This window comes from Maniola jurtina, chromosome 16, assembly GCF_905333055.1.
Source record: "Maniola jurtina chromosome 16, ilManJurt1.1, whole genome shotgun sequence".
Taxonomy (NCBI): domain Eukaryota; kingdom Metazoa; phylum Arthropoda; class Insecta; order Lepidoptera; family Nymphalidae; genus Maniola; species Maniola jurtina.
In genome coordinates, this window is record NC_060044.1 from 11,155,829 (window position 1) to 11,181,815 (window position 25,987).

Below are 25,987 nucleotides of genomic sequence, written 5' to 3' on the forward strand. Positions count from 1 at the left end.
GTTCGGTATGCATGATGCCGACAGTCGAGTTTATTGCGGGCTAGGATAATAAAGCGACAATAGATCGTACACAGCTGCGCAGTTTTTACTAATTTTAGCAACTTAAAAGGTACTTTTTATTACTCAATTGTTGTCGTTATTGAGAGTGGGTGTAATGCTATGTAGAGTGAAACATGGTATGAAAGACAAGCTAAACCAACCGAAGCCAATTGATTTCGACGCTTAAGGGAGTTTGTCGTTAAATAGAGTGACGTTACATGGAGTTTACACTGTATTTCAAAGTTGTCCACTGAATAGCTAGGATTTCGAACACAGCCCGGCTAGCATAAGCAGTAGATTAAAATTTTATTCCCCGATTATATCCACTGATGTCATAGAAATCAGTGGATATAATCGGGAATAAAATTTTTATCTACTGCCCATGCTAGCCGGGCAGTTCGGATAAGCGCGTAAGCAATATCCAAGTTCGGTCCAAATTTTTTATATGCGTATTTTCACGGACTTGGATCGGATGAGTGTGTAACCGCTAGTAGGCGTTACATTATTTTCTTCGGTTTATGAAACAGTTGTATAAATTAGTTCAAAATTAGTTTTACAATGTTAAAAATAACATTTATCTTTTACTTAGCAAGCTATAGAACACTTGTGTTAAATTATACTATAATATAACTATTGTGTTAAATATAATAGTCTACTAATTTTAAACACAATGCTCTACAATTTTAATTAACGTATTCCAAGTATGAACTCAAACGCCACATACAAATTCGTCTCTTATAGAATAATTTAATTAAATATTCTAAACCAGTCTTCGAATTATTTTAATTAGCAACGATACCTACTGCAGCGTTGTTGCGTAAAAGTTCTTAAATAAACTTATTTTCATGTCCACAATTCACAATTTTTACTGAACTAAACTTACTGTTACTAACGTGAACACTAAAGATAAATTTGACAGTATTTTGAGACTCGAGTTCGGTTGCCAGTAACTTTCGTCTTTTGATGATAACATCAATGAGTCTTCTCCATTCTGTATTACTTCCCCTGCGCAACGTAAATTCTCAGGTGGAATGTCAACTACAACTACTTGGTTTCCAATGGGATTCACTGCATCTTCGTATTTATAAGATGGAGAACCACTGTATAATTCTTCTTCATTGCCATCTTGTTGTAAAACTTCACCTTCTGGCTCAACTTCAAACGTATTTTCATTATTGATTGTCTTTTCTTTGTTCGTAACATCTTCGTTATTAGCATTTGTGTTTTTGTTATTCGTATTGATATTATTGGTAATGCAAGTCACTTCATCGAGCGCCAATCTGAGTGGTTCACTCTTGGTTTCGTTTCGCAATACTTGAATCCAGGAGATACGGCAATCGCAGATCAGCTTATTACCTGTAAGGAAAATCATAGTTTAATTTTGAACTACTCATAATGTAGCAAAGCTGCATATCCATAAAATCAATTTTGAGCTACATTGGTATCTGAATAGAATTTCACCTTCCTGATTATTATTATAATATAACAAAATCGAAATCGAATAAAGTTTTCTTCACCAGAGTTAATTGGAAATATGAAACATTAGACGATACCCGCGACTTCGATCCACGCGGGCAAAGTCGCGGGTATCGGGCAAAGTCGCGGGTATCGTCTATACCCGCGACTTTGCCCGCGTGGATTCTTGAAGTGGAAGTTCTTTTAAATCTAGTGGGAACTCTTTAATTTCCCGCGATGAAAATTACCCATCTCAATTTCCCGGACGCAACCTACCTCTGTGCCAAATTTCATATAAATCGTATTAACAGATGGACCTTTAAGAATTCCATGGGAACTCTTTGATTTTCCGGGATAAAAAGTAGCCAAGTCCGTCCCCGGGATGTAAGTTAACTCTGTACCAAATTTCATCAGAACCGGTTAAACTGTTGGGCCGCGAAAAGCTACTAGACAGACAGACAGAGAGACAGACAGACAGATACACTTTCACATTTATAATATTAGTATGGATGGATATGGATTTGTAGAGGTCAGAAAGCAATGCTCCCGTTCCGTGTAAAAATTATAACCTGCCAAATCGGTTCAGCATTTTATGCAAAACCTAGCCACCAATGCAGGCACCTAAAATGCTAAGTGGACAAGATCTTTAGTTTTAAATTGTTACTGTAAGTTTTGTCAAAATATACCCTCTATTGTCTGTCTAAAAATATACTTCGTATGGAAAATTGTATTTCCTATGTAACCGCTCTGAGCGATATACAATTTGTTATACAAACATTTTACTCAGGACACAATATGTTAGAAAAACTTACATAAAAGCACTCATGTTATTGCTTATATACTAAAGAAAGGCATATTTATTACTTGTGCTATAAGACCTACCTACCTGCCAAATTTCATGATTCTAGGTCAACGGGAAGAACCCTATAGGTTTTCTTGACAGACAGAGACGGACAGACAGACAAAAAAGTGATCCTATAAGGGTCCCGTTTTCCCTTTTGAGGTACGGAACCCTAAAAAAATCATGGGATTTATCGGGCTGGCGCGCGTATCGTCGGTCAACAACACTGTATAATAAAATTATCATGAGAACACTCCCGTTATGTTTGTTGATTTTTAATAATTCATTCTTCGTGCCTAAATCGTGTTATTACGCTATTGTTGGCTCGCTAAAGGGAACTGTTATACTCATTAATTGTCCTTAACGTTAGGAGGGTGCTCCGGCTCTTTGGTAGGGGCTTAAGCCCTGCAGGGAGGCGCTTTTGTTTGCACAAAATATAGTTATTTATCTTCCCATGAGAGTGTCCTAAGTATATCATTTAGCTTTAAATAACATATTTGTTTGGACTTAAACCGCTTTTGTGTTATAAGGTTTTAGTAGTGTTTAACTGTATTTATTCAAAAGTAGAGTCGAATTAGGTACCAACTTCGGTAAGACGTTGGAAAGAAGAACCAGCAAGAAACTAGGTGGTTGCTCTTTTCAATGATTTGATATACAATACTAAGCCATGTATAAAAGTAAAGTTGAAGACCCTCCTCACTAGGTGGATAGACGACATCAAATGAGTCACAGGGCTTCGCTGGATTCAAGCAGCGTGATCGTGGCATGTGGAAGTTCCTACAAGAAACCTTTGTCCAGCTGTGGACGTCTATGTGTTAATAACGACGGTGGTGTTGATGAGGTACTAACTTTAATTGCATAATTACGTTTTCAAACCAACATAATTATAGGAGTAATTTAAAAAAAAATTGTCTATAAAAATAGAAATTGTAGAGAAAATTACTTACCACTTAAATATAAAACGGATGTTTTCATTTTTAAGTTTTCGAGAATTGGTTTGATTGTCTCGTATGTGAATGATTCTATGTCATTATTTCTCAAGTCCAACAATTCAAGTCCTCGGACACCCTCCAAAAGTCCTTCGTTGATAGATTGTAACTTATTTCCAGTCACAGATAGTTTTTGAAGCAAAGCGAGACCGTCAAAGGCTCTTTCAGACAAGTATGTTAGTTCGTTATTATCCAGTAGGAGCTCATTCAAATTCCATAATTCAGAGAACGTTAGGTCGCCGACCATTGACAATTTGTTCGACCTCAGATCCAATCTGGTCAAATTTGCGAGACCCTTAAAGGTATCTCTTGTTAAGACCGAAATTAAATTTGCCTCCAGTACTAAGTCGTTAAGTACATTTAAATGGTCAAAACATCCATCGTGAGCCAGACTAATGCTGTTAAACGACAAATCGAGGTATCTCAGACTCGGCAAATCGACAAAAACATCTCTCCGTATTTCAGTTACTTTGTTCCCCTTTATTGTTAAGTTTACAAGCGCCGGGAGGTTTGAAAATGAGAACAAATCGAGCTCCATTATTTTATCGTTCATTAACGTTATTTCTCTGATCGTCGACATGTTGGTGAAGGTCTTCTTTTCGATTTTGTTCAGCGTCGCGTAATGAATGAAAAGCTTTTGCAGTCTTTTCAGACGATGAATGACTTGAAGCGGAATGAATTTGAGAGCCCCGTCTGACCTTACATTGAACGTTAATCTCTCTAAATGCGGTTGCGAAGTGAAGCTGGACCAAATTGGGTCAGTTTCATCAATACCGCCATTGAACACCCAACAATCGGCCCGCGTTGCAGTTTTCACTTCAGTGTTTTCACAGTAGCAATGCACTTTCGATTCCCTGTTCGTTATTTCGCACATGTTGTCTTTAGCCTGCACAGCATGATATCTCCTTTCGGTTTTATCCCTGCGTTTTTCATTTAGACGGCTTTCAGTAAAGGATATTTGCACTGAGGTCAATGCAAGAGCCAGGAGTAAATATTGAACGACGGTCTCCATGCTCCCCGGCTTTTTCAGTTATCTGGAACAAACAAAAAATCTACATTAAAGAGAGTTTTTATGCCGTGGCGATATTAAATTTATTTAGGTGGAATAACATTCCGAACAAATATCCTAGGTTTTCTTTTTATTTGAACAATTTCAAAATACGAATATTATGTAGGTAGATACGTCGTAGCAATGAGATTTATAATTAAACCCGCCTCATTATAATTGGATATTTGATTACTTTTAAACCCCCGGCCCAAAAAGAAGGGTGTTATAAGTTTGACGTGTGTATCGGTGTATCTGTCTGTGGCATCGTAATTTGAAACGTGGTTTGATCGAGAGTGTTCTTAACTATAATCCAAGAAAATCGGTTCAGCTGTTTGAAAGTTATCAGCGCTTTTCTAGTTACTGTAACCTTCACTTGTCGGGGGTGTTATAAATTTTTAATTTACACTTCAGTTAAAATATTGCTTGAAGTTATTTATTTCAATTTCAAAGCTATTGCATAATATGGTTATTTAAAACGCTTTAAGAATGTACACATTTTGAATTTGGATCCGCGTGTGACACATTCGAAGATTGAAGACATTAATATTATGGAAATGGCTCCATATAAGCACGTATACCATTATAAATCTTGACATACGATACTGAAAGCACTTTAATATTAAATAAGGCCTTTAAGTACCAATAGGCTGGTGCAACTCGTCTATCGCTGTTCGCATAACATTATCAGAAAACTCTGTTTTGCTCAGTCAGCGAACATCACAAGCGTATGTCCAAGCTTACGTTATTTAGAAACTCTATGGGGTCTATTACAAAATGTATATAAACAGTAGGTATTTATGCCTTCCGGCGAGCGTCAGAATTTTTTCTATCAACTATAATACCTGTCTAGCAACGCACAGCTCAAATTGCTGAAGCGTACGTACAGAAAAGCATACACATAGTTATTATGACGTAGACATCCATTAAGATAGGATTTTTAAAATTCAATCCCTCAGGAGGTAAAATAGGGATTTTAAATTTGTGTAGTGTTGAAGTTTGCTTCAACCTTTGATGTCACTCGTTAGTAACGAGTGACATCAAAGGTTGAAGCAAACTACATATGCCTAAATAGTAACGAGTCGTTACTATTTAGGCATATGTAGGCATTTAGGTATTGAATTTTTTTCACATGGATATTCAAATTGATCACTTGATCAACCGCAACATCAGATGCCATTCTATAGAACAATCGCGTCAGTCTACGAATAAGACGAACGTTTTCTTTTAACTCCATTCGCGAACGCTGAGAAATGGGCTAAGATTCTCTTTAAGTCACGTAGATTAATGCTATTTTTATTAGTATTTCAGTAAGTAAAATGTATTCAGTTGAAAGAAAATGTAGGTAATTTCGTGTCAGGTTTTCATGCCTTGGCAATGAATTTGCATAATCGTTCTAAATAAACATTTCTCTTAAGTAATACTCTTAGGTCTTATTCGTGGAGATTCGGGGTTCAATGCCAGGGAAGCAACTCTAATATTATGATCATGAAAGCCAAAATACCTATCAATTTTTATCTGCAGAGTTACAAAAAGACCAACCAATTAATTTGAAGCTTACAGCAATAAAACGCAGTATGCTTTTCAGCGGTTAATTTACATTTAATGGACGCTTTACAGTAAAATACGTGACGCGAGCAAACAAAATACATTTCGGACATTAATAATGACATGTGTGTTAACATATGAAATTGTTTAAGTGCGGATTATTAATTTCACTGATAAGCTGGGTCTCTGATAAATACTCTACAACACAGAATTTTAAATAGGGTAACAGAAAATATGATATCTACTATTTCTAAGGCCGCAATTACACCTGTAAGTACACACGTAAGTAGCTTACGTTATTAATTGACAACAAATTTACTGAGGTAAATAACACTTGTAAGTGTTTAAATTAATTTTGTTGTAAGTTAATCGTGTAAGCTACTTGGAGTAACACTGTTAGTTTTACTCCAATAAGTAGCTTACACGATTAACTTACATATTTATTGTGAAAGGTTATTTGAATAAAAATATTTCTATTCCTACACCTAACAATTCTAAATTGGTTCTGATCTGGTCAGTGTTTGAGTGTTGCTATTTAGTCACGCTGACGGCAAAGAGTGCCGCTAATTCGGCGGCTATTCTGTTTCTCAATGATGCCGCGCTCAAGCCGATTAGGGGGGCCCGGCTAGCATGGCCAGTAGATAAAAATATATCCCCGATTATATCCACTGATTTCTATGACATCAGTGGATATAATCGGGGGATATAAATTTTATCTACTACCCATGCTAGCCGGGCTGTACAAGTTTAACTAAACTGCCATACCCCTTTCAAGTTAACCCGATTCTAAGTGGAACTACGTCTGCATCATTCCTTATCAATAGATGAGATAGCAGTCATCGAATAAAAACGAAACAAAAAACAGCTATTAAAAGTTTTTGTGCAATATAGGGCTGTCCAAAAATCCAATACAATAAAATCATTGCGAAGACAACAAAGGGCCTTTGTCCATCTGTCCTCAACTTCCTTGATAAGACAGTTACTATAAAAAGAAACGAGTGGCGCTCTAATTAAAAGAGCCTCTTAATTAAACATTAACCTCGGAAACCTCGGGGGATTGTCGGCCATTTTGATTTAAATGATAATAAGAATGACAATAATAAAATTCTTCGGATTCTTATCAGATTCAATTTACTTTATAGTCCCTTTTATAGTTAATTTATTGACTGTTTTTATTTCGACTAGCATCTGGGCTAGTCTTCGTAAAACTTAGATTAAGTCGATATTAGGTATATGTATTAGGACTGTTACTGTTTTAGTTTCTGAGCTTTCTCTCAACATAGCTAAAAGTGGCAATGAACAGGGCATATAGCTCAAAGCAAGGTGTTGGCAGATCCCCTACTAGACGGACAAACGACATCAAACGAGTCGCCTGAAAGCCGATGAATTCAGGCAGTACAAGACCGTGGTGTGTGGAACTGCCTATACAACCAGACATATGATGTATCATAAGTATACCTGCCACCAACAGACATTGTCCAGCAATGGATATCTGCCATTCGATGACGCCAACGACTATATTTTTAACCCCCGACCCAAAAAGAGAGGTGTTATAAGGTTGACGTGTGTATCTGTGTATCTGTGTATGGCATCGTAGCTCCTAAACTAATGAACCGATTTTAATTTAGGTTTTTTTGTTTGAAAGGTGGCTTGATCGAGAATGTTCTTAGCTATAATCCGAGAAAATCGGTTCAGCCGTTTGAAAGTTATCAGCTCTTTTCTAGTTACTGTAACCTTCACTTGTCGGGGGTGTGTTTTTAATTTACACTTGTTAGATAGTTATGTCCCTATTATTGGCGTCACTCAGAAAAGCAGGTATTATTTAAATATTTTTATCGGATTATTGGCATGTCCTCTCAAAACCAACACAAAAAACACCAGGTTCAATGTGTAGAGGTTATCCGAGAGTTTTAATCTAAACAAACTAATGCCAAAATAAATAATTTAATTAGAGCGTGATTGCTATCACAACATCTAATTATCCAGTTCACAATCCAAATACCGAAAATATGCGATATCGCTCCGAATCTCAGAAGGAGACCCGGAACCCCCGTATTTATGCAAGTTCAATCTTGTTGGCCTCCTAGTAACAGATTGTATGACATCGAATGAGCCAAATATCGATTTTATCAATCTACCTGCATTAGATAAATTAATAATTTTATATTATTTTTGACAACTCAAATCAATTTTTAAAAATAACCTTACACTAGAGAGGCGTCGCCTTACGCGCAGTACAGCCGTTATGGGCATGCTAAAAAAAAAACACTGTGCCTTTGAGTCTAAAGATATTATTAAAGTCTACTTTCAAAGCGCATATTTACTTTTCAACGGCAACAAGACTCGATAAACAGTTATGTTTGATGACTTATGAGTCAAAGCGTAGGGAGTTCGGGTGTTTTTCCATGGACATCGCACGACACGTTTTGGTGATACGATACGCTACCCTGAAGCTTGATTACGTTATAATGACAGCTACAGTGTGACGACCACTTCTTATTGCCGACTCACTATTATTTAAAAAGCATTGTTGCAATAAAATAACATAAATTGAGTCAGTAAAAACAATTGAGATTAGAGCATGATTGATGTAATTTTGCCGTTATCGACAAGCAGCCACACTGCATACATTGCTGCGTCCAGTTAGAACACTGCAGGAGAACATAATAAGATACTCGGAGTCGTTGCCGTATTTTGTCGTGTCGTGCGAAGATCCGTGGAAACACGCTATCAGAATGAGTCACCCACACGATTCAGGCGTCACTCCACACCCCACAAATTAGTCTGAGTGCACATAGCCTTCCGGACCGCAATGGAGTAGGTACAATCAACGTTATTTCATGGTAGTTGCATTTTTTCACAGCTATTTTTGCGTAAAATTTGTAATTGGTTAGACTAAATATAGTTTTTCATCAAACTATTAAATGAAAAATAATATTTTTTTGACCGATTTTGATGGGACTTTCACAGACAAGTAGAGGATTAATCAGGGCTAATAACATAGGCTACTTTTTAACCGATTTCAAAAAAGGAGTTGTGTTTTTCTACCTATGTAAGTATACCGAAATCTCCGAGATTTTAGAACCGATTTGCGTTTTTTTTTTATCGATAGAGGAACTTTGTGACATTGTCCGATAAAAAATTTAGATGCTGATGCTGCATGGGACCTGACCACCAAAGTGGATGGGATTTAGAAACTGTCGTCGGTTATAAATTGATATTGAAGGTATCTTTACCTAGTACCTAGTACAAAGTAAAGACTTAATCGTTGACCTCGAGGACCCAACTCCTCAAGTCTGATGCTGTAAGAAATTGCATCCCTAAATCCTGGTGATCCCTCGGGATTTCTAAAAACATAAAACCACGCGGACGAAGCTGCGGGCATCAGCTTGTATTAAATAAAGTAAAAATAATGATGGAATAAGTATAAACTCACAAGTTAAATAATGAATTCCATTCAGAGTAGATACTTAAGATTTACAAAGTCAAATTCCATCTACATTTCAGAACTTTTTAACTAAAAAGATTCATACAATTTTCTTTTAAATGGCCGAAATGTTAATGACACAATAAGGTCAAACAAAAATATTATCTCGGAAAAAAGAAAGAAAAGTTTTGCCTGTTGCTTTTTTCTTTTATTTTCAACGTGTTCTTTAATATCAAGAGAAATTTGGTCCGTAGGTTGTTTAATTTAATTTCTTTGGCGCAGTAGGTAATTGATATACAAAATCAAGGATACACACATTTTTACAGGTTGTTGTCATGTGCCATACAGCACATCAAACTTTGCCGAAGAACGTTTGGAGAAAATACAAAGGAGGTTGTTTAGTTTTTCTTTATGAGTCAGTTCTGGATATAACAAAATGTTTGAAAATGTAGAATCATAAAATTAAGTACAAGTTTCAATTAGTAATAGAACTTCTCGCTATGAATTTTGAACACATTTGATTGCGTTTATTTTCGAACAAACGAACGACAGTCAGAACGGTTATTATGAGATTTTGAATCTCACCAACGCAACGTTGGTAGAATTCGAGCATCGAGTCAGTAACGTTAGAGTAGGATTTAAATGTCATTGATTTGAGGCTTCCGCTTGAACCGTTGGCTTGGCTGAATGGCCAACTTGAGCTTTAAAATAAGGCTGTTAAGCTCATTTTACTTTGTTGATAAAGTGTTTCGACGCTGGTTATGTGAAATCTCACACTAAGCACACAGTCACACAGATTATTTTATTTGCTCACCAAACGACCTAAATGGATTATAAAACTGAATCTAATTTTAGTACTAATTCGCTTGACATGACTGTGCGTGTGTGTGATATACCATTTTTTTCGTGTGTCTAAAATAGAAAAAATGTTATTCGAGCTTGGGTTGCAAATACATTAAAATGTTACTTAAAATTTTTTGATCAATTTTTCATGACTACTTTTACCTACTGATGAAGTATATGTATTTTGTGTTTTTATAATGTATATCTAAGGTTTTATATTTCTACGGGCACAGTCTTGAGTCCGCGATTCAGAAAAAAAACTGAATTGCAGCTAAAGGAGATGGTCATTCTGCCATTTTTGTGTCCATTGTACATTTTGCTCGGTAATTCTTTACAGATAAAATGTATAGATTTTAATATTGAAACGCCTTTGTGGCTCCGACTTTAGATGCCGAAGTTTGATCGAGATCTTTTGAAGAGACAATTTTCACGATTGAAGATAAAGTTCGCAGAATTATAAGAATGAGGAACGTCTCTATTGAGTTGTCTTGTTTGAATTGTTATCCTTGGGCCTTATTTTCGTGGCTTTAGCGACCGCCTTAATGCGGGAGACAACCGCTCGTGGTTTTAACAACCAGAAATGAGGTAGACAACTAAAGAATGAGATAAAAAGTATGGTCTCTCTCTCTCTCGTCTGGCTTTACACTGATTAGCCAATGTCAAGTTTGTAGTTATTTACAAGTTAGGGAAACTATATGTATAAGTATGGACTCCGTTTGTGCCGGCGCCCGCCGACATACACGCGGCGCCCCTTAAGAGCGCTTCCCAGTCAGTTCCACCACCAATAAACACCAGCAGAACACAAAAACCGGCCACTTCTAACAAAAAACACTCCAAATAGGCATAACACGCGCGCCAGCTAACGCCACCACAGACGAAGTCCAAAAAGTATGGTAAATGTGATAAAAAATAAGGTGGAGACCATAGAAATCAAAGATCAAAATATTTTTATTCAATTAAACTTTTAAAAGCACTTTTGAATTCTTGAAATGACACTTTTTTTTTTAATTTTCATGGTACCCATTTTGAAGTTTTTATTGTTTGTTGTGATAGCGGCAAATGGAAATACACATTCTATGCAAACCTCTGCCGATTACAGTTCACGAGATATAGCTTGCTAACAGACAGATAGACACGGACAGACAGCGGAGGCTTAGTAATATGGTCCCGTTGGCATTCTTCGTGTACGGAACCCTAAAAAAGACCAAACCCTTTTCATCGATGAGCCGAGATAACACGCTACGTATGTAATGGAGCTGGAATTTCTCCGAAGTAATATTTTGTATCGAAATTGTAGAGTGGAAACATAAAGTACTGTATAGAATATTATTTACTTTGAAGAAGGCTTTGAAAATTGAGTTCAATATTAAAACGAATATGTTACTGCATCAAAGAAACGTTTTTCTAAAAGAAAAGTAAGTTATGTGCTAATATGAGGACCCAGTGTTTTACCCGACTACTGTAAAGCCAAAGGAAAGGGTTATGATTTTGGCAGTTTATGAATATAGGTGTATATTTATGTTTATTTGTATATGTATGTTTGAATGAATAACGAAGAAAAATGTATGAAGCTGTGATAGCCTAGTGGTTAAAACGTCCGCCTCCTAATCGGTGGTCGGGAATTCGAAGCCGGGCACGCACCTTTAACTTTACGGAGTTATGTCACTAGCTTTAATGGTGAAGGAATAGATCGTGAGGAAACCTGCATGCCTGAGAGTTCTCCATAATGTTCTCAAAGGTGTGTGAAGGCTACCAATCCGCACTCGGCGTGGCAGACTATGGCCAAACCCCTTCTCACTCTGAGAGGAGACCCGTGCTCTGTAGTGAGCCGGCGATGGGATGATCATGATGTTCCCACGTAGCGGCTAAACTACTGAGCCGATTTTGATGAATGAAGTGTTAATCAATTTGTCAAACTATAATAGATCGGGTGACAAAAGCTATAGGTACCTAGGTATTTTAGTATAACAAAATCAATATGGCCGATGTAACATCCACTTTAGTGAAGACTCTAATTTTCTGAGATAAAAGTTTGACTTTGTTTGGAAATCTCTCTATCTAAAAATACATTCTTTCGCATTAACATAGTATGTAAATTCTTTCAATTTTACATAGTATGAATAATACCTACATAATTAATTAATTATTTAATAAAGGTTGGCCCAACTATTTGGTATATTTCACCAATGTATTTAGAAGTTAGAAGGCACTCAATTAAATTAGATACAGTAAATATTCAAAGCTGTACCTAAAGTGGATTTGACAAGGCGATGGGAATTTACGAGATGCTGTATCCTAGGGTCGGAAATAGGACGAACCCTCTCCTTTAAATATCGCCTCTATTCCAATGTAATAAGAGTCATGTGTGACTTTAATAAAGATTCTTGTCGTACGTATATTGTATATGTAGCATCTTGGGTAAGAAGAAAATATTATTCATAGGTATAATTTTATTTGGTATCTAAATGCAATCCAAAAATGTAATTTGGTTTTTAACACAGTAAAGGCCGATTCACACCAATTGCGTATACGTGACGTGACGTGCGTAGTGACGCGCGTAAACCCCTTACACACCGGGTTACGCATACGTCCACACTTTACTCAAGCGGTGTACCATGTTTCATAGAGTTCCATACATTACAACTCAATGGTACGCGCTACGTCTACGCTTCCGCAACGCTTACGCAGCCTGTGTGAACGAGCTATAAAATGATATTGCTAAGCGCTTATATATTTTTTTTAAATATAAGTAATATATTATATTAATTGGATTTATTTTCGAAATACGCACAGTATAGTACGTTCACTTCAATTAATTAATATATCACTTGATATAAAGGTGAAAGAAAAATTGGTAGAAAACTTCAAAGTTATGTGAAGTCAGTAGATCTTGCATTTGGCCAGCGTGGTAGACTATAACTGCCAAAAAAACGAACTAAAAAGTAAAAACATTCAGATTTGGAAACACCTACCTACTGGCTACTATTCAGCCGCCATAGTGAATTATTCAAAAAAAATTATAGCAAGTGTCACTCGAGATGCTTCAAGGATTCTCTAATTAGGTACTGCGCGACAGTTCGAGATGGCAATCGGGGTGGGGACGCCCCGCACACCTTCACAGCCCCCGCGCTAACCCGGTGCGGGAAATCCTAAAAATATTAGGTTTTTTTCTGGGAGTCAAGTAAGAATTGAGAACCTCCTCCTATTTTTGAAGTCGGTTAAAAAGGTCTTAAACACGATGGTGTTACATTTAAATCGGTATCAATTCCAAGGGCTGTCACTAAATGTACAAATTACATAGTATTTCAGCGCGGAATACTTATTACGATCTGTAAATCTCAACTGCCCCAGTCCGGCTATTGGAGCGTAGAACATAGCTTATTGATTTCCACCGAAATAGTGAAATGGCCGGGTGAGAGATGATCCAGTACCTATAAGGTATCGATACCTGCTTATATATTATACCTACTAGCTAATGCCCACGACTTTGTCCCGTGGATACAGGTTTTCAAAAATCCCATGGGAACTCATTGATTTTTGGGATAGAAAGTAGCCTATGTGTTAATCCAGGGTGTAATCTATCTCCATTCCAAACAGCCAAATCCGTCTAGTAGTTTTTGCGTGAAAGGGCAACAAACATCCACACATCAATCCATACATACAAACTTTCGCGTTTATAATATTAGTAGGATAAGTACACAGTATTCAAAAGAATATTCGATATCTATTCATACGTAACTACTATTTTTTTTTACTCACTATAGGCACTATTCCAATGAATGATGACTTAAAACATTTCGTGCATGGAATGGGGACAAGAATATGGAAAAGCTCCTGAGCACGCTCTCCTACATATAAACAACGAAAAACCGACAACCTTACGAAGTTTCGCCATTAGTAGAGGAGTGTATAATCACACTAATATTATAAAGGCGAAAGTTTGTATGTGTGTGTGTGTGTGTGTGTGTGTATGTTTGTTACTTCTTCACGCAAAAACTACTGGACGGATTGGCCTGAAATTTAGAATGGAGATAGATTATACCCTGGATTAGCACATAGGCTACTTTTTATCCCGGAAAATCAAAGAGTTCCCACGGGAATTTTTAAAAACCTCCATCCACGCGAACGAAGTCGCGGGTATCAGCTAGTCTAGTATAATCCTCGCCTATGAGTATCCTAACTCGACGATCAAAGGCACCTAGACTCGCTAGTTGGTAGTTAGCGAAGCCATTATGAGAGTATCGCAACAATGACCCGATGCTAAAAACTATCTAAGTTGGTATCGAATCAAAAGAATCGAGTAACTTAGGAACTCGATTTAAAGTAAGCATATCGGAGCATCACTTAGCCGGACCTAACGTAGATGTGCACCGAAAATTACAGCTATCACCGCAAAATGGGAAGCACGAAATACAGGCTTTTGCGACACTTAGCCTTCCCACAGATTCCAAGAAAATTGAATAGGTACAGTAAGGCCGGTGTCTGATCCATTGGTAATTGGTATGGTATCAGTTTTCACTAACTAACTGACTCATTGGTCTAATCGATAGCATGTTTGGCTGCAGATGACGAGGTCCTGGGTTCGATTCCCGAGTTGGGTCTAAGTATTGAATTTTCTCAATACTAGCCCGGAGTGAGGACGTTTGCGGTGTTCTACCCTCGTGCCTCGGACAGCACGTGAAGTCGTTAGTTCTCTTCCTGATTTCTTCTCCGTTGTGTCGGATTTGCGTCCCATCGGGCTATGAGAGTGAGGGAATAGAGAGTAAACCTGTGTTTGTGCACACACTTGTGTATACATCGATGGTGTACTATAATACCTCCCGCGCAGTTGGCTAATCTCCATGGAGATTGACCACCGTGGCTAGAAGGATATTTATATTACCATGGTATCCGATTATTCGATACCGTCTGTATGTTTTCTCCTTTAGTTATCCAAAACGCTTTACTCGAATATGTAAACAAGATAATACTAAGACGTTTTAGGTAAGTATACAAAATATTTCATATTTTTTATGAGGATATTCGGAATTTTTCATCAACTCACAGTACACCGAGGGATTTCGAGCGACTTTAGTTTCCTATGAGTTTGGCGAGGGATCAAAAATATCTCGCTTTTTTGCTAATAGGAAATACGGAATCATGTTTTGATATACTCTCCTTTTTTATATGAAAAATATAACAAAATATAATATTTAATCCCGTAAAAAAGTATTCGTGTAAGTAGGGTACATAATATTTTTGGTAAGGGTCAAGGCTAAAGGAATATGATGGAGTGAATCTTTGAAATTATTGACAACCTTAAATAGGTATAACCACAGTACAAATGTACTGTGGTATAACGAGCATTTTTGGTAGTTAGAATACCATGATCCTTATCGAGATCAGTGGGTTAAGGTAGGTAAGACCAAATTATTCTAGATTTAGCCGTTTGGCTGTACCTAAGCCGCTTTTAAGACATCTCAAAGAAGATGCTCTTAGTTTTGTCGTGGAAAACGTTAATCCCTTAAGATCGTCCTTTTTAACGGTTCTGTACCTAAAGATAAATCTAAACCAGGATAAAAACACGATTTATTAAATACCTCAAACGGTTTAAGTATGAATAATTAGAAGAATACGAAAATAGATAAAAGAACAAAAATCTAAAAAGCCTATTAGTCTGTCCGTTTGATAAGGCTAATTTTTAGAACGGCTGAACCTATTTTGGCGGGACTTTCACAGATAAGTGCAGGATTAATCAAGAATAGAATAGAATAGATTTTTATTCAAATAAACTTTTAAAAGTGCTTTTGAATCGTCAAATAATTTACCACTAAAATTCGGAATGCCATTCCTACCGAGAAGACCCAGCAAGAAACTCGGCGGTTGGTCGCAAGTAGCATAGGCTACTTTTTAAACGACTTTCAAAAAGAAATAATTGTGTTTTTATACCTATGTAGGTACACCGAAATCTCTGAGATTTCTGAATCAATTTGTGTTTTTTTTAAATCGATATAGAAACTTAGCGAAATCAAGGAACTCCCACGGGATTTCAAAAACCTAAATCATCGCGGACGAAGTCGCGGGCATCATCTAGTACCTGATGAAACGAGACACTAAGAAAAGCAGGTAAGTATATAAATTATTGTATTACGTTGGAAAAAGCCCCCAAAAGGAAGGACCAACGAAATGAATATTATTTCTGTGCCACAAAAGAATGGGTAATTCCAAAAACCAGACAGTATTGCTCGATTCTCTTTTACCTGTTGGGTTCGCTAATAATAAGTAAAGAAAAAATTGCATTATTTCTCCGCTAAGTAACACAAGATCTTTGCTAAGCACGTTTCACTACGGACTTCGTTTTTTTCGCCAATTTTACCTGTTTTTACGGTGTACTTCAGAATAATGGAATTCCAAACTGTTGTACCAAAGCCTCAAAGGTGTACCATGGGTTGTACGTAACGAAACGAGAAATTGTGTGAGATTAGATGGCGCTGAAGAAAAGATAAACTTAGTATTGGTGCGTTATTTTGGTAGACATGCGATTGACGCAATAGCACAATAATTCACTACAACTGTATGAAACTTGTAACAAAACCTTGTAAAAGGCTTTGCTTTGCTATTCTGGTATCATCAAATGTAGGCTATAAAACGCATAATCCAACATTATTACATTGATTGCATCAGGAAAGAGAGAGTACAAAAATACTGGTTTTTTTTTTATTCACAATAGGCAAGCGCTTGACCACAATCACACCTGATGGAAAGTGATGATGTGGTCTAAGATGGGACGCGTTTACCTAGAAGGTGCCTGTTCACTCTTGTTTTAAAGATACCCGGATTTATGATTTTAACTATATGACAGCATTTTAGCACCTGACCAAGATTTCAATAGTTACCTAGTACATATTGTAAATCGCTATCTTACCACTAATTGAATGCAATTTCGGAAATTATATTAATTAGCCAGACACTATCTGACTGATAGTGACTGTGTCAGTCTAGTGACCTAGACTGACACAAGGCTAGGAAATGTGACAGCCTCTGGCTTGATTGACCTTATCTTATATCAGTTAACATAACTTTCCAAGTGTACCAGACAGCTATAGAGTTAGAGATACTAAATTAAACCACAGTTTAAAACGTTCTATTAACTTCAGCACTTCTAACTCCCGGTCAATCCAAACTTGAGGGGCACGCTAAATTTTGAAAGGTATTTTATCATTTCGCTTGCAAAATTAATGTAAGCCAACTTTATCTCGATGGAGTAGAGTTTAGTAAAGTTTAAGTTAAAAGTATTGGTCACACAAGATACGCAGCGGCAGTGACATCTAGAACTAGGTATATTACGCCATACACCACAGAGCGAACGTGAATCAGGTGACCCGCCTGCTCGTTTGGTCGCTATTTTTTATTTAAAAAAGAACTCGAGTGCGTTTTAATGAAAAATGGAAACGCTCACTAAATGTACACCTAACTATTACTTAAAATGCTGTAAACACAAGTGTAAATTGAAAATTTATAACATCCCCGACAAGTGAAGGTTACAGTAACTAGAAAAGAGCTGATGACTTTCAAACGGCTGACCGATTTTCTTGGATTATAGGTAGCTAAGAACACTCTCGATCAAGCCACCTTTCAAACAAAAAAAACTAAATTAAAATCGGTTCATTAGTTTAGGAGCTACGATGCCACAGACAGATACACAGATACACACGTCAAACTTATAACACCCCACTTTTTGTGTCGGGGGTGAAAAACAAAGCCGAAGCGACCGTTTTTTGGTAGATTGCGTATCTGCTGTCGCGCTTTATTTGACCAAGTATCAAAAGGGGGTTTCACAGTCCCAGTTTTCACTAAAGGCAATTACATAGTTGTTAAGTATTTACGTGGAGATTTGATTGATGGGCGCAACTCGTTACAAATTACCGAAGTTTAATTCCCTGCGTATCTCGTGGATAAGTTATTGTTTTAGTTTGATTTAAGTTGTCCGCATGTGATGAATCGGTGGCTGTTTGTGTAAATGCCTACAGTTTAGTGCGGGCTGTTTGCTTAGATCTAGCTAGGTAGGTAACTACAAGATGATTTATCTTACAGTCTAGTCGCCGTAAAATAGCCTCCGGACTGGACGGCTTTGACAGGAATGTGTCTGCGCATGGGCAGAGTGAACTAGAATGAGAGAACTTTCAGTTTGCTCCTGAATCGACGATATATCAAATCTTTCAAAAGAGCAACCGCCAAGTCTCTTGCTGGTTCTTCTCGGTTGGAAAGGCATTCCGAACCAGTGGTAGATGCTCTTATTGTGCAAGTTAACTGTAAATAAAAAATTTGTAACACCCCCGATAAGTGTAGGTTACAGTAACTAGAAAAGAGCTGATAACTTTCAAACGGCTGAACCGATTTTCTTGGATTATATCTAAGAACACTCTCGATCAAAGCCACCTTTCAAATAAAAAAAACTAAATTAAAATCGGCTCATTAGTTTAGGAGCAACGATGCCACAGACAGATACACAGATACACACGCCGAACTTATAACACCCCTCTTTTTGGGTCGGGGGTTAAAAAAGGTAGATAAAATCATTAAACTTTTACGTGATAAAAATTCATAAAACCATTTCATAAAAAGTTTTATCGTGAAACTCTACAAGCGCTCAAATATATGATGGAAGAGGAGGATTCATTTCAATAAATTGCTGAAATTTTATACTTTATATCCCGCTGAAAATTAACGTTTCATTAAAATAAACTCAAGTATAACGGCCAGTATTTACGGAGCTATCTATCCGCCGTGTTCGCGGCTGCAGTAGAAGTTTCAGTGGATAAAAGAACATAGTGAAATACTTTTTGGGTTCCGTACTCAAAAGTTGCCAACGGAACCCTATTACCACCTATTATTAAAACTCCACTGTCTGTCCGTCTGTCCGATTTTTACACTTCCTTTGTTTTCCTTCATAATTTTTTTTCACCCAAAAAGCTAATTTTTGCACAACTTAGACATCGGACTAAATAATAATTTTGTTCTCAAGTACCTAAGTAGTAGGTACGTGATGACGATTTTACTATCTATTTTCAATATTTGCATTGAACCAAACTTAATCAACCAGAGTAACTCAAAGGTAACGGATTATTCTAGCTATTTATCGAACACTAGACGATGCTCGTGACTTCATTCGCGTGGATTTATGTTTTTTAATAATATATTTTCCGGGATAAAAATAGTCTATGTATATCTGGGATGTAAGCTAACTCTGTCCCAAATTTCATCATAATCGGTAAACAGATGAGCCGATATTAATTTGGTATGGACGGTTAATTAAGTGTAGAATAATTTAGTATTCAAAACCAAAGAAGTAAAAATATTTACTTAAAATATGTAATGAGTAATGGCCTTTAATAATAACGTTATAACAACACGAAATTAAAAGCACAAGAAAATATTAAAATGGAAAAGAGACCTGTGTCATCTGTAAATCAAGAGAACAAAGTTTCTTAGAAGGCGTATAATATCTTGATGCTCAGTACGAGGCTTAGAATGAGTTTGTTCAGCTCGACAATTAATAGAATTAATTGGTAAAACATTACAAAGTAATATTGACTAAACTCGCTGGTGTTTATTATAAAATAAAATTCTTTAGTTCTGGATAAAAGATGTGAACTTTTACAAGTCACATGATCCATAAATTTAAAGTGCTCCGCGAGTTATAGGATAAGATCCGATATGATGAAATCCACAAGAGAACATAGGTTACTGATATCTCCCAACCCAACAGCAAGCTCATATTGCATACTGCAGTGGGTAAGTAATTCTTATTGTAGGAGCTACAAACGTGAAAATTACTTTAGTAGAGCTCTGACTGGTAAGGATACTGTGGTGCCAACTGGTACGATGAACTAACGACTCAAAGACGGTGGCAGGAAGTGGCTGGATGAGGAAAGCTGAGATCCGGATGTAGTACTGGGAAGACCTTGTTCAACTGTGATTCTCAGACTATTACATTCATGAGCCATTAGATTCATGAGGCGCAAAACCGTAGCGTGCGAAGTTCCTACAAAAAACCTATGTCCAGCAGTGGACGTCTATCGGTTGATAATGATATTAAGAACAATAAACTTTTTAAAATTTATTTACAGTTTACACCAACAACTTCCATACAAGTATGACTATAAAATGCACAAATTTTGGTCCATTGATGTCATAGTTTTCCGATACTTGAAATCTATCAAAGTTTTCGAGGTGCACAAACGTGTACTAAGTATACAGATATTGCTGGAACATTTTTATTTCGCAAATGGAAATTAAAGAGGGCTCTACCATGCTTAAGTGCTTAGTTTGATATCAGAAGTTGGCATGTGAGAGTCCCGATGCTCGTTCTAACTTATTTTCAACTAAAATGGAACAACGTGTTCTTAGAAAACTTTTTATTTCAATAAATAGAAAAAATACGGCAGGGGATTTGCTTTCAGTACTTGTGTTATTTTATTTCGTAAGAATTTTAGTAGGCTTTTGTTGAATTTCAATTGTATTGATTATTCGTTACTACCTACCTACTGGTTTGAAAGATACTTTGTTTCTAAATATATCTAATACATATTCATGAAAATTATTTTGCGGTTTATGCCGTCCATTTCTAGACCTATTTATTTTTAGTTTTGTTTTTTTAGGGTTCCGTATATCAAACGGAAAAACCGAACCCTAATAGGATCACTTTGTTGTATGTCTGTTTGTCCGTCTGTGCAAAGAGTTCCCACGGGATTAAAAAAATCTAAATCCTTGCGGACGGAGTCGCGGGCATCATCTAGTTGATTTATAAAATCATTTCGCAAGACTAATACTTCTAATACTCTACACAGTAAATTATTCTATTAATAAAGTATTTTCTAATAATATTTGAGTGTTTGTACCGGAAATAATACAGGTATTAATTTCCTACTTAAGTACGAATCCCTGTTATATTCGTGCAGACATTTAATATGTACGGATCTAATGAAATATGCAGACCTTAAGGAATTGGGCGGCGAGGTACAGCCCTGAGATTTGTTTAAATGATACCCGAAATATGGCGAGTGGCGTTGAAACGACACCTGAACGTTCTCCCACCAAAAACTTCCTCGAAAATAAAAGCGTCAATATAAATTAATAATTAACGAATCCTGCAACCGGGATTTTGTTTCTATCTACCTATAATTAAATTCAAAAAATCGTTGTATTTTTGTGTCCCCTTTTATTTTATCTGCCTGTGAACTCTCCAATGTTTAATTTATTATTGAAGGAGAACTTTAATATTTAAGGAAAAGCGCACTTCAAGTCCTTATATTTTATTTAGTCTGTGAATTTTTCCGTTGTTTAATTAAATATTAAAGGAAAAGTGTTCTTTATGAACTAAGGGGCATTGCCCGTTCCCGCGATCCGCGATATGTTATTCATATATGTGTTATTCAGTAAGAAGATGTCATATTATTTATTTTTCTCTCTTTTCTGTCTATACTTCGAACACAATCTTATTTTACAGGATTTCAAAATTAGAGTAAGAATTTTTTAAACTATTGAAACAAAAACGGATATTTAACACGCAATTCTTGATTTGAAACCTATTTTCACGATAAAAATACACAGCAGGTAGAAATTGTATCCTATCGGATTTAAACAAACAACTGAATCAATCAAAACGTTATTAAACTTTTGGCCCCATCTGATTCGTATTCATCCAAAGTTCATCTCTGAAAGGGTAAAACCTATTTCCGATTTCATGTCCTCATAATTCCATAAAAGTTCTCGATTATTGTTCGGACGAGTTGATCTAGATGAAGTCATAACTTGTTAAAACTTCGCCGGCACGTCCTTCTATCATCGATGGCTTCATGAATACATATCAAACAGAATTTCCACCTATTTTTATTAGCTACTACAGGATGCCCGCGACTTCGTCCGCATGGATTTAGGTTTTTAAAGATCCCGTGGGAACTGTTTGATTTTCCGGGATAAAAAGTTGCCAATGTCAATTACAGGGACGCAAGCTACCTCGGTACCTTTCATACGCATTGGTTAAGCGGATGGGTCTTTAGGAATTAAGCGGGAACTGTTTGATTGTCCGGGATAATAAGTAGGCTATGCCCGTCCCCGGGATATAAGCTAACTCTGTACCTTTCGTCAGAATCGGTTTAACTGTTGGGCCTGTTGTTGTTGTAAAAGGTAGCAGACAGACAGACAGACACACTTTCGCATTTATAATATTAAGTATGGACTAGATGATGTTCGCGACTTCGTTTGCGTGGAATGAGGTTTTTTCAAAAATTTCGTGGGAACTCTGCTTTTCCGGGATAAAAGGTAGCCTATGTCAAATTACTCTTTGGGTACGGAACCCTAAAAATTATACGATTCCACATATATACACCAAAACAAAAATACTTAAACAAATTGTAGTAAACCATTTTGTAAGTCGTCCTACTGAGACTTTTTCACTAAGTGCATAACCTCTTTATTATAAAATTCAAAATTCAAAGTATTTTTATTCAATTAGACTTTTACAAGTTCTTTTGAATCGTCAAAAGCATCTACCACTGGTTCGGAATGCCTTTCCTACCGAGAAGAACCAGCAAGAAACTCGGCGATTGCTCTTTTCAAAGATTTGATACAATATTATGCCATGTATAAAAGCAATTGAAGTCCCGCGCATTGCTGGAGCGAATTGCAGGTCAAATCCACGCTCTTTTATCATTTACATAATCTATATATAAAGACTTAGGAAAATAATCTGAAAATTGGATTAGTATAAGTACTAAATCAAAATTTTGTTAATCTAAATTCTAAATCACATTTTTTACTTGTTTTGGTAGTAGCTACAAAATAAGATATTTCTTGCAAAATTTCCTGAATACATAAAGTCGTTAATCCAAGAGTAAGTTAAGTAGTATACAAGGTTTTTCATCAGCCTATCTACAAAATTAGTCCGAAGATCTCAGAGGCTTTACCTCAGGGCCACGGGTATCTGATGGAAGCGGCAGTAGGTATAGAGCGGTGCGGCAAGGAACTAAAATCAAAACAAATTACAATCTATTATGTATGCTTCGAAATACAATAACTTTAGAGTAAAATAAGTAGTTATGTGTACAATGCACTCATGCACTTGCAATAAAGTTTGTAAAAGTCAGTTCTGGTTAGTTAAACACGTGCTTACAGCAAGTACAGAATTAATTTTCGCAATTCTTTGCTTGACTTCTTGAAATTTTATTACTAGTTGACACTCAGGCTTGAATTTATCTTATATGCTGATATCGGTTGCCATAGTATCCTAACTCCTAATGCAAGACAAGTCCTCCTTTTCCGCAAAAAATCGTTTAGTTAAGTATTTCCTCTACTTTTCTGAAACCCTCCTTTTGTACAAAGTAATACGCTTCCTTCCTTCTTTCTGCTTTCCGTTTCATTTTCCATCTGGCTACCCTAGTCAGACATCAGTTTAAGAGGGATTCAGGGGCCCTATTCAATATTGTTTTGGCATTTCCATACAAGTCCTGTATGTACGTATATATTGGAGGTTTAGAAACTGGCCTTAACAGCCGCTTTCACGACAAAGCAGCGGCCCGGCGTTTATCCGCAAAAGCTAGGTACTTTGCGCTGTTAAATAATTCCGTAACTAAAGTAGGCAGGCGGCTTGAGAGGACAATCATTGTACTGTAGCATTTATCATTCATGTACCAATTTGTACCTTCACTTGACCTTAGTACATTGTGGTTGAATTGGTTGGTTTTCTATTGTCTCCTAATTGAATATAGGACTAGGAGCGGTTGGGCTCAATGGGACTTGTAGTTTAATTTAATTTAATAATATGTTTAAGAGTAACTGTTGATATTGTTAACTGTTGAGTGTTACTTTAATTCTACAATTTCAAGTTAAACACTTCTATTTTACCAGTTTGCGCCAGGACTAGGAGATGTTAAAATCAATATACTTAGGTTGTTTTTTTGTTCTTTAATAAGAATATTAGCCATGCTAATCATGACTAATACTCCCCGTTCCCCTCCAATGAAGCGTAAAGCTTGTGCCAGGAGTGGGTACGACAATAGTGCAACGGGTGGGGTTTGAACCGCCGACCTTTCAGAATTCAGTCCATTCCACAACCGTTGAGCTATTGAGGCTCATTTATTATGTTACAATAGAATTTTTAGTAAATGTAATATTTGAGAGTAAATGTTGGAAATATTACATTAATTTTGAAATTGTAGAATCAATGTAACAGAGTAACTGTTGATATTGTTAACTGTTGAGTGTTACAGTGATTCTAAAATTTCAAGTTAAACACTTCTTTTTTACAAGAAAACCCGTTAGCGAGACCTTCTCTCAACAAAATTTCGCCTTTAGCTTTAGCCTCTAGTTAGTACTAGCTCAGGTACTAGTGGAATCTTTTTTCTTTATAATAACAGTATTTATACTAAAATACGATAATAATTGTTGAACTCGTGTTAGATACGTATGGTTATTTTTTCGTTATGCAAACTAAGTCAAAGTAGCATGTAAAGGTCATTAAGTACTAATATTATAAAGTATGTAAAAGAGTGTTCATTTGTTGGGTTGTCTTTCAATCATACCGCGACAGAGTACCGGATGTTTTTTTTTTTTTGGATTTTATACATGGGTACAGTTTTTAAGGCCTGTAGAGTGATATATATAGGCTACTTTTTATCCCGGGAAATCAAAGAGTTCTGACGAAATTTTAGGGTTCCGTACCTCAAAAGGAAAAACGGAACCCTTATACTATCACTTCGCTGTTTTCAATTCGTGTGGATAAAATCGTGGGCATCATTTAATATATCACATAATCATTATCTTAATTTAATAATTAGGTCACTATAATATTAAAATATAAAACAAACCAAGAATTTATCGTTTACTCCGTGGGAAAACACGTTGCTCTATTAAATTTAATCAAAAAGCGGTTAAGAAATCAAATAACGTTCCAAAGTATAGATAACAGTATCTTAATAGATAATACCCACATATATAAGGCGGCCTTAAAGCCCGTACTAATAAATGGCTGACACTAATTGGACAGAGATTGCTTCGCCGTGGTTCCTGAGGAGAAATTCCTTTAAAAATACCACCCTAAAAGTTTTAACGGCAATTATTATACTGATCGCACATTAGAAATGATCCACACGTACCGCGCGCGCTACACACAAAGCATTTTCCATTGCTAAAAATGTGATTGACATCAGCAATACACAATTTTCAGACCTGCACGCGAAAAATAAACAATGGCGTGCATGCAGCCGCCATTTGCATTTCTCTGCCGGGTCCATTGCTTTGTGTGATAATTTATCTCTGAGGTCGTATATAAATAAGTAAAATATTCTTTTTGCGCACGAAATTTAAAAAAAATATCCTGTGGCATCAGATAATTATACCCGTCAGAAGCGATATTTTTTTCTGTGTTTCGCCAGAGTTATGAGAGCATACGAGTTATGAGAGCATATTTTGTTCGTAAATAAGTATTGGCAATTGGCAGCCGGATTTCCACCAGGCTATCATGTTCAGAATGTTCAATGTTCAATTCAATGAATTGTATCAGAAGACAATGTGTTAAATTCCACTCGTGCGGCTCCTGCAATGCTTGTAGCACAACTATAATGTGCGATCAGTCTAAACTTTCATCGTTCTTCGGCACTTATAACGGAACAAAAATATGAAGTGTCATCTTCAGAATTTGTTACAAATTGTATCTGAGAGTAACTTTCCTCTTCTCTCAAAAGCTAAAGAGAAATTTTAAAAATTATCTTTCAAAATTTTAATATTTTATGTCTATTACAATAAATTTGTTTGTTAGAACT

At 36.4% G+C, this 25,987-nt stretch overlaps 1 protein-coding gene across 1 annotated transcript in view; it reads right to left on the reverse strand.

The window, feature by feature from the left end:
- Positions 1-816: 816 nt before the first annotated feature.
- LOC123873251 (connectin-like) overlaps positions 817-25,987 on the reverse strand; it is a 36,262-nt gene continuing 11,091 nt past the window's right edge. The window contains exons 2-3 of the mRNA XM_045918022.1: positions 3,283-4,358; positions 817-1,395 (exon numbers count right to left, since the gene is read on the reverse strand). Coding sequence (XP_045773978.1) covers positions 905-1,395; positions 3,283-4,336 — 1,545 coding nt within the window. The 5' untranslated portion in view covers positions 4,337-4,358 and the 3' untranslated portion in view covers positions 817-904. The remainder of the gene's footprint in view (positions 1,396-3,282; positions 4,359-25,987) is intronic.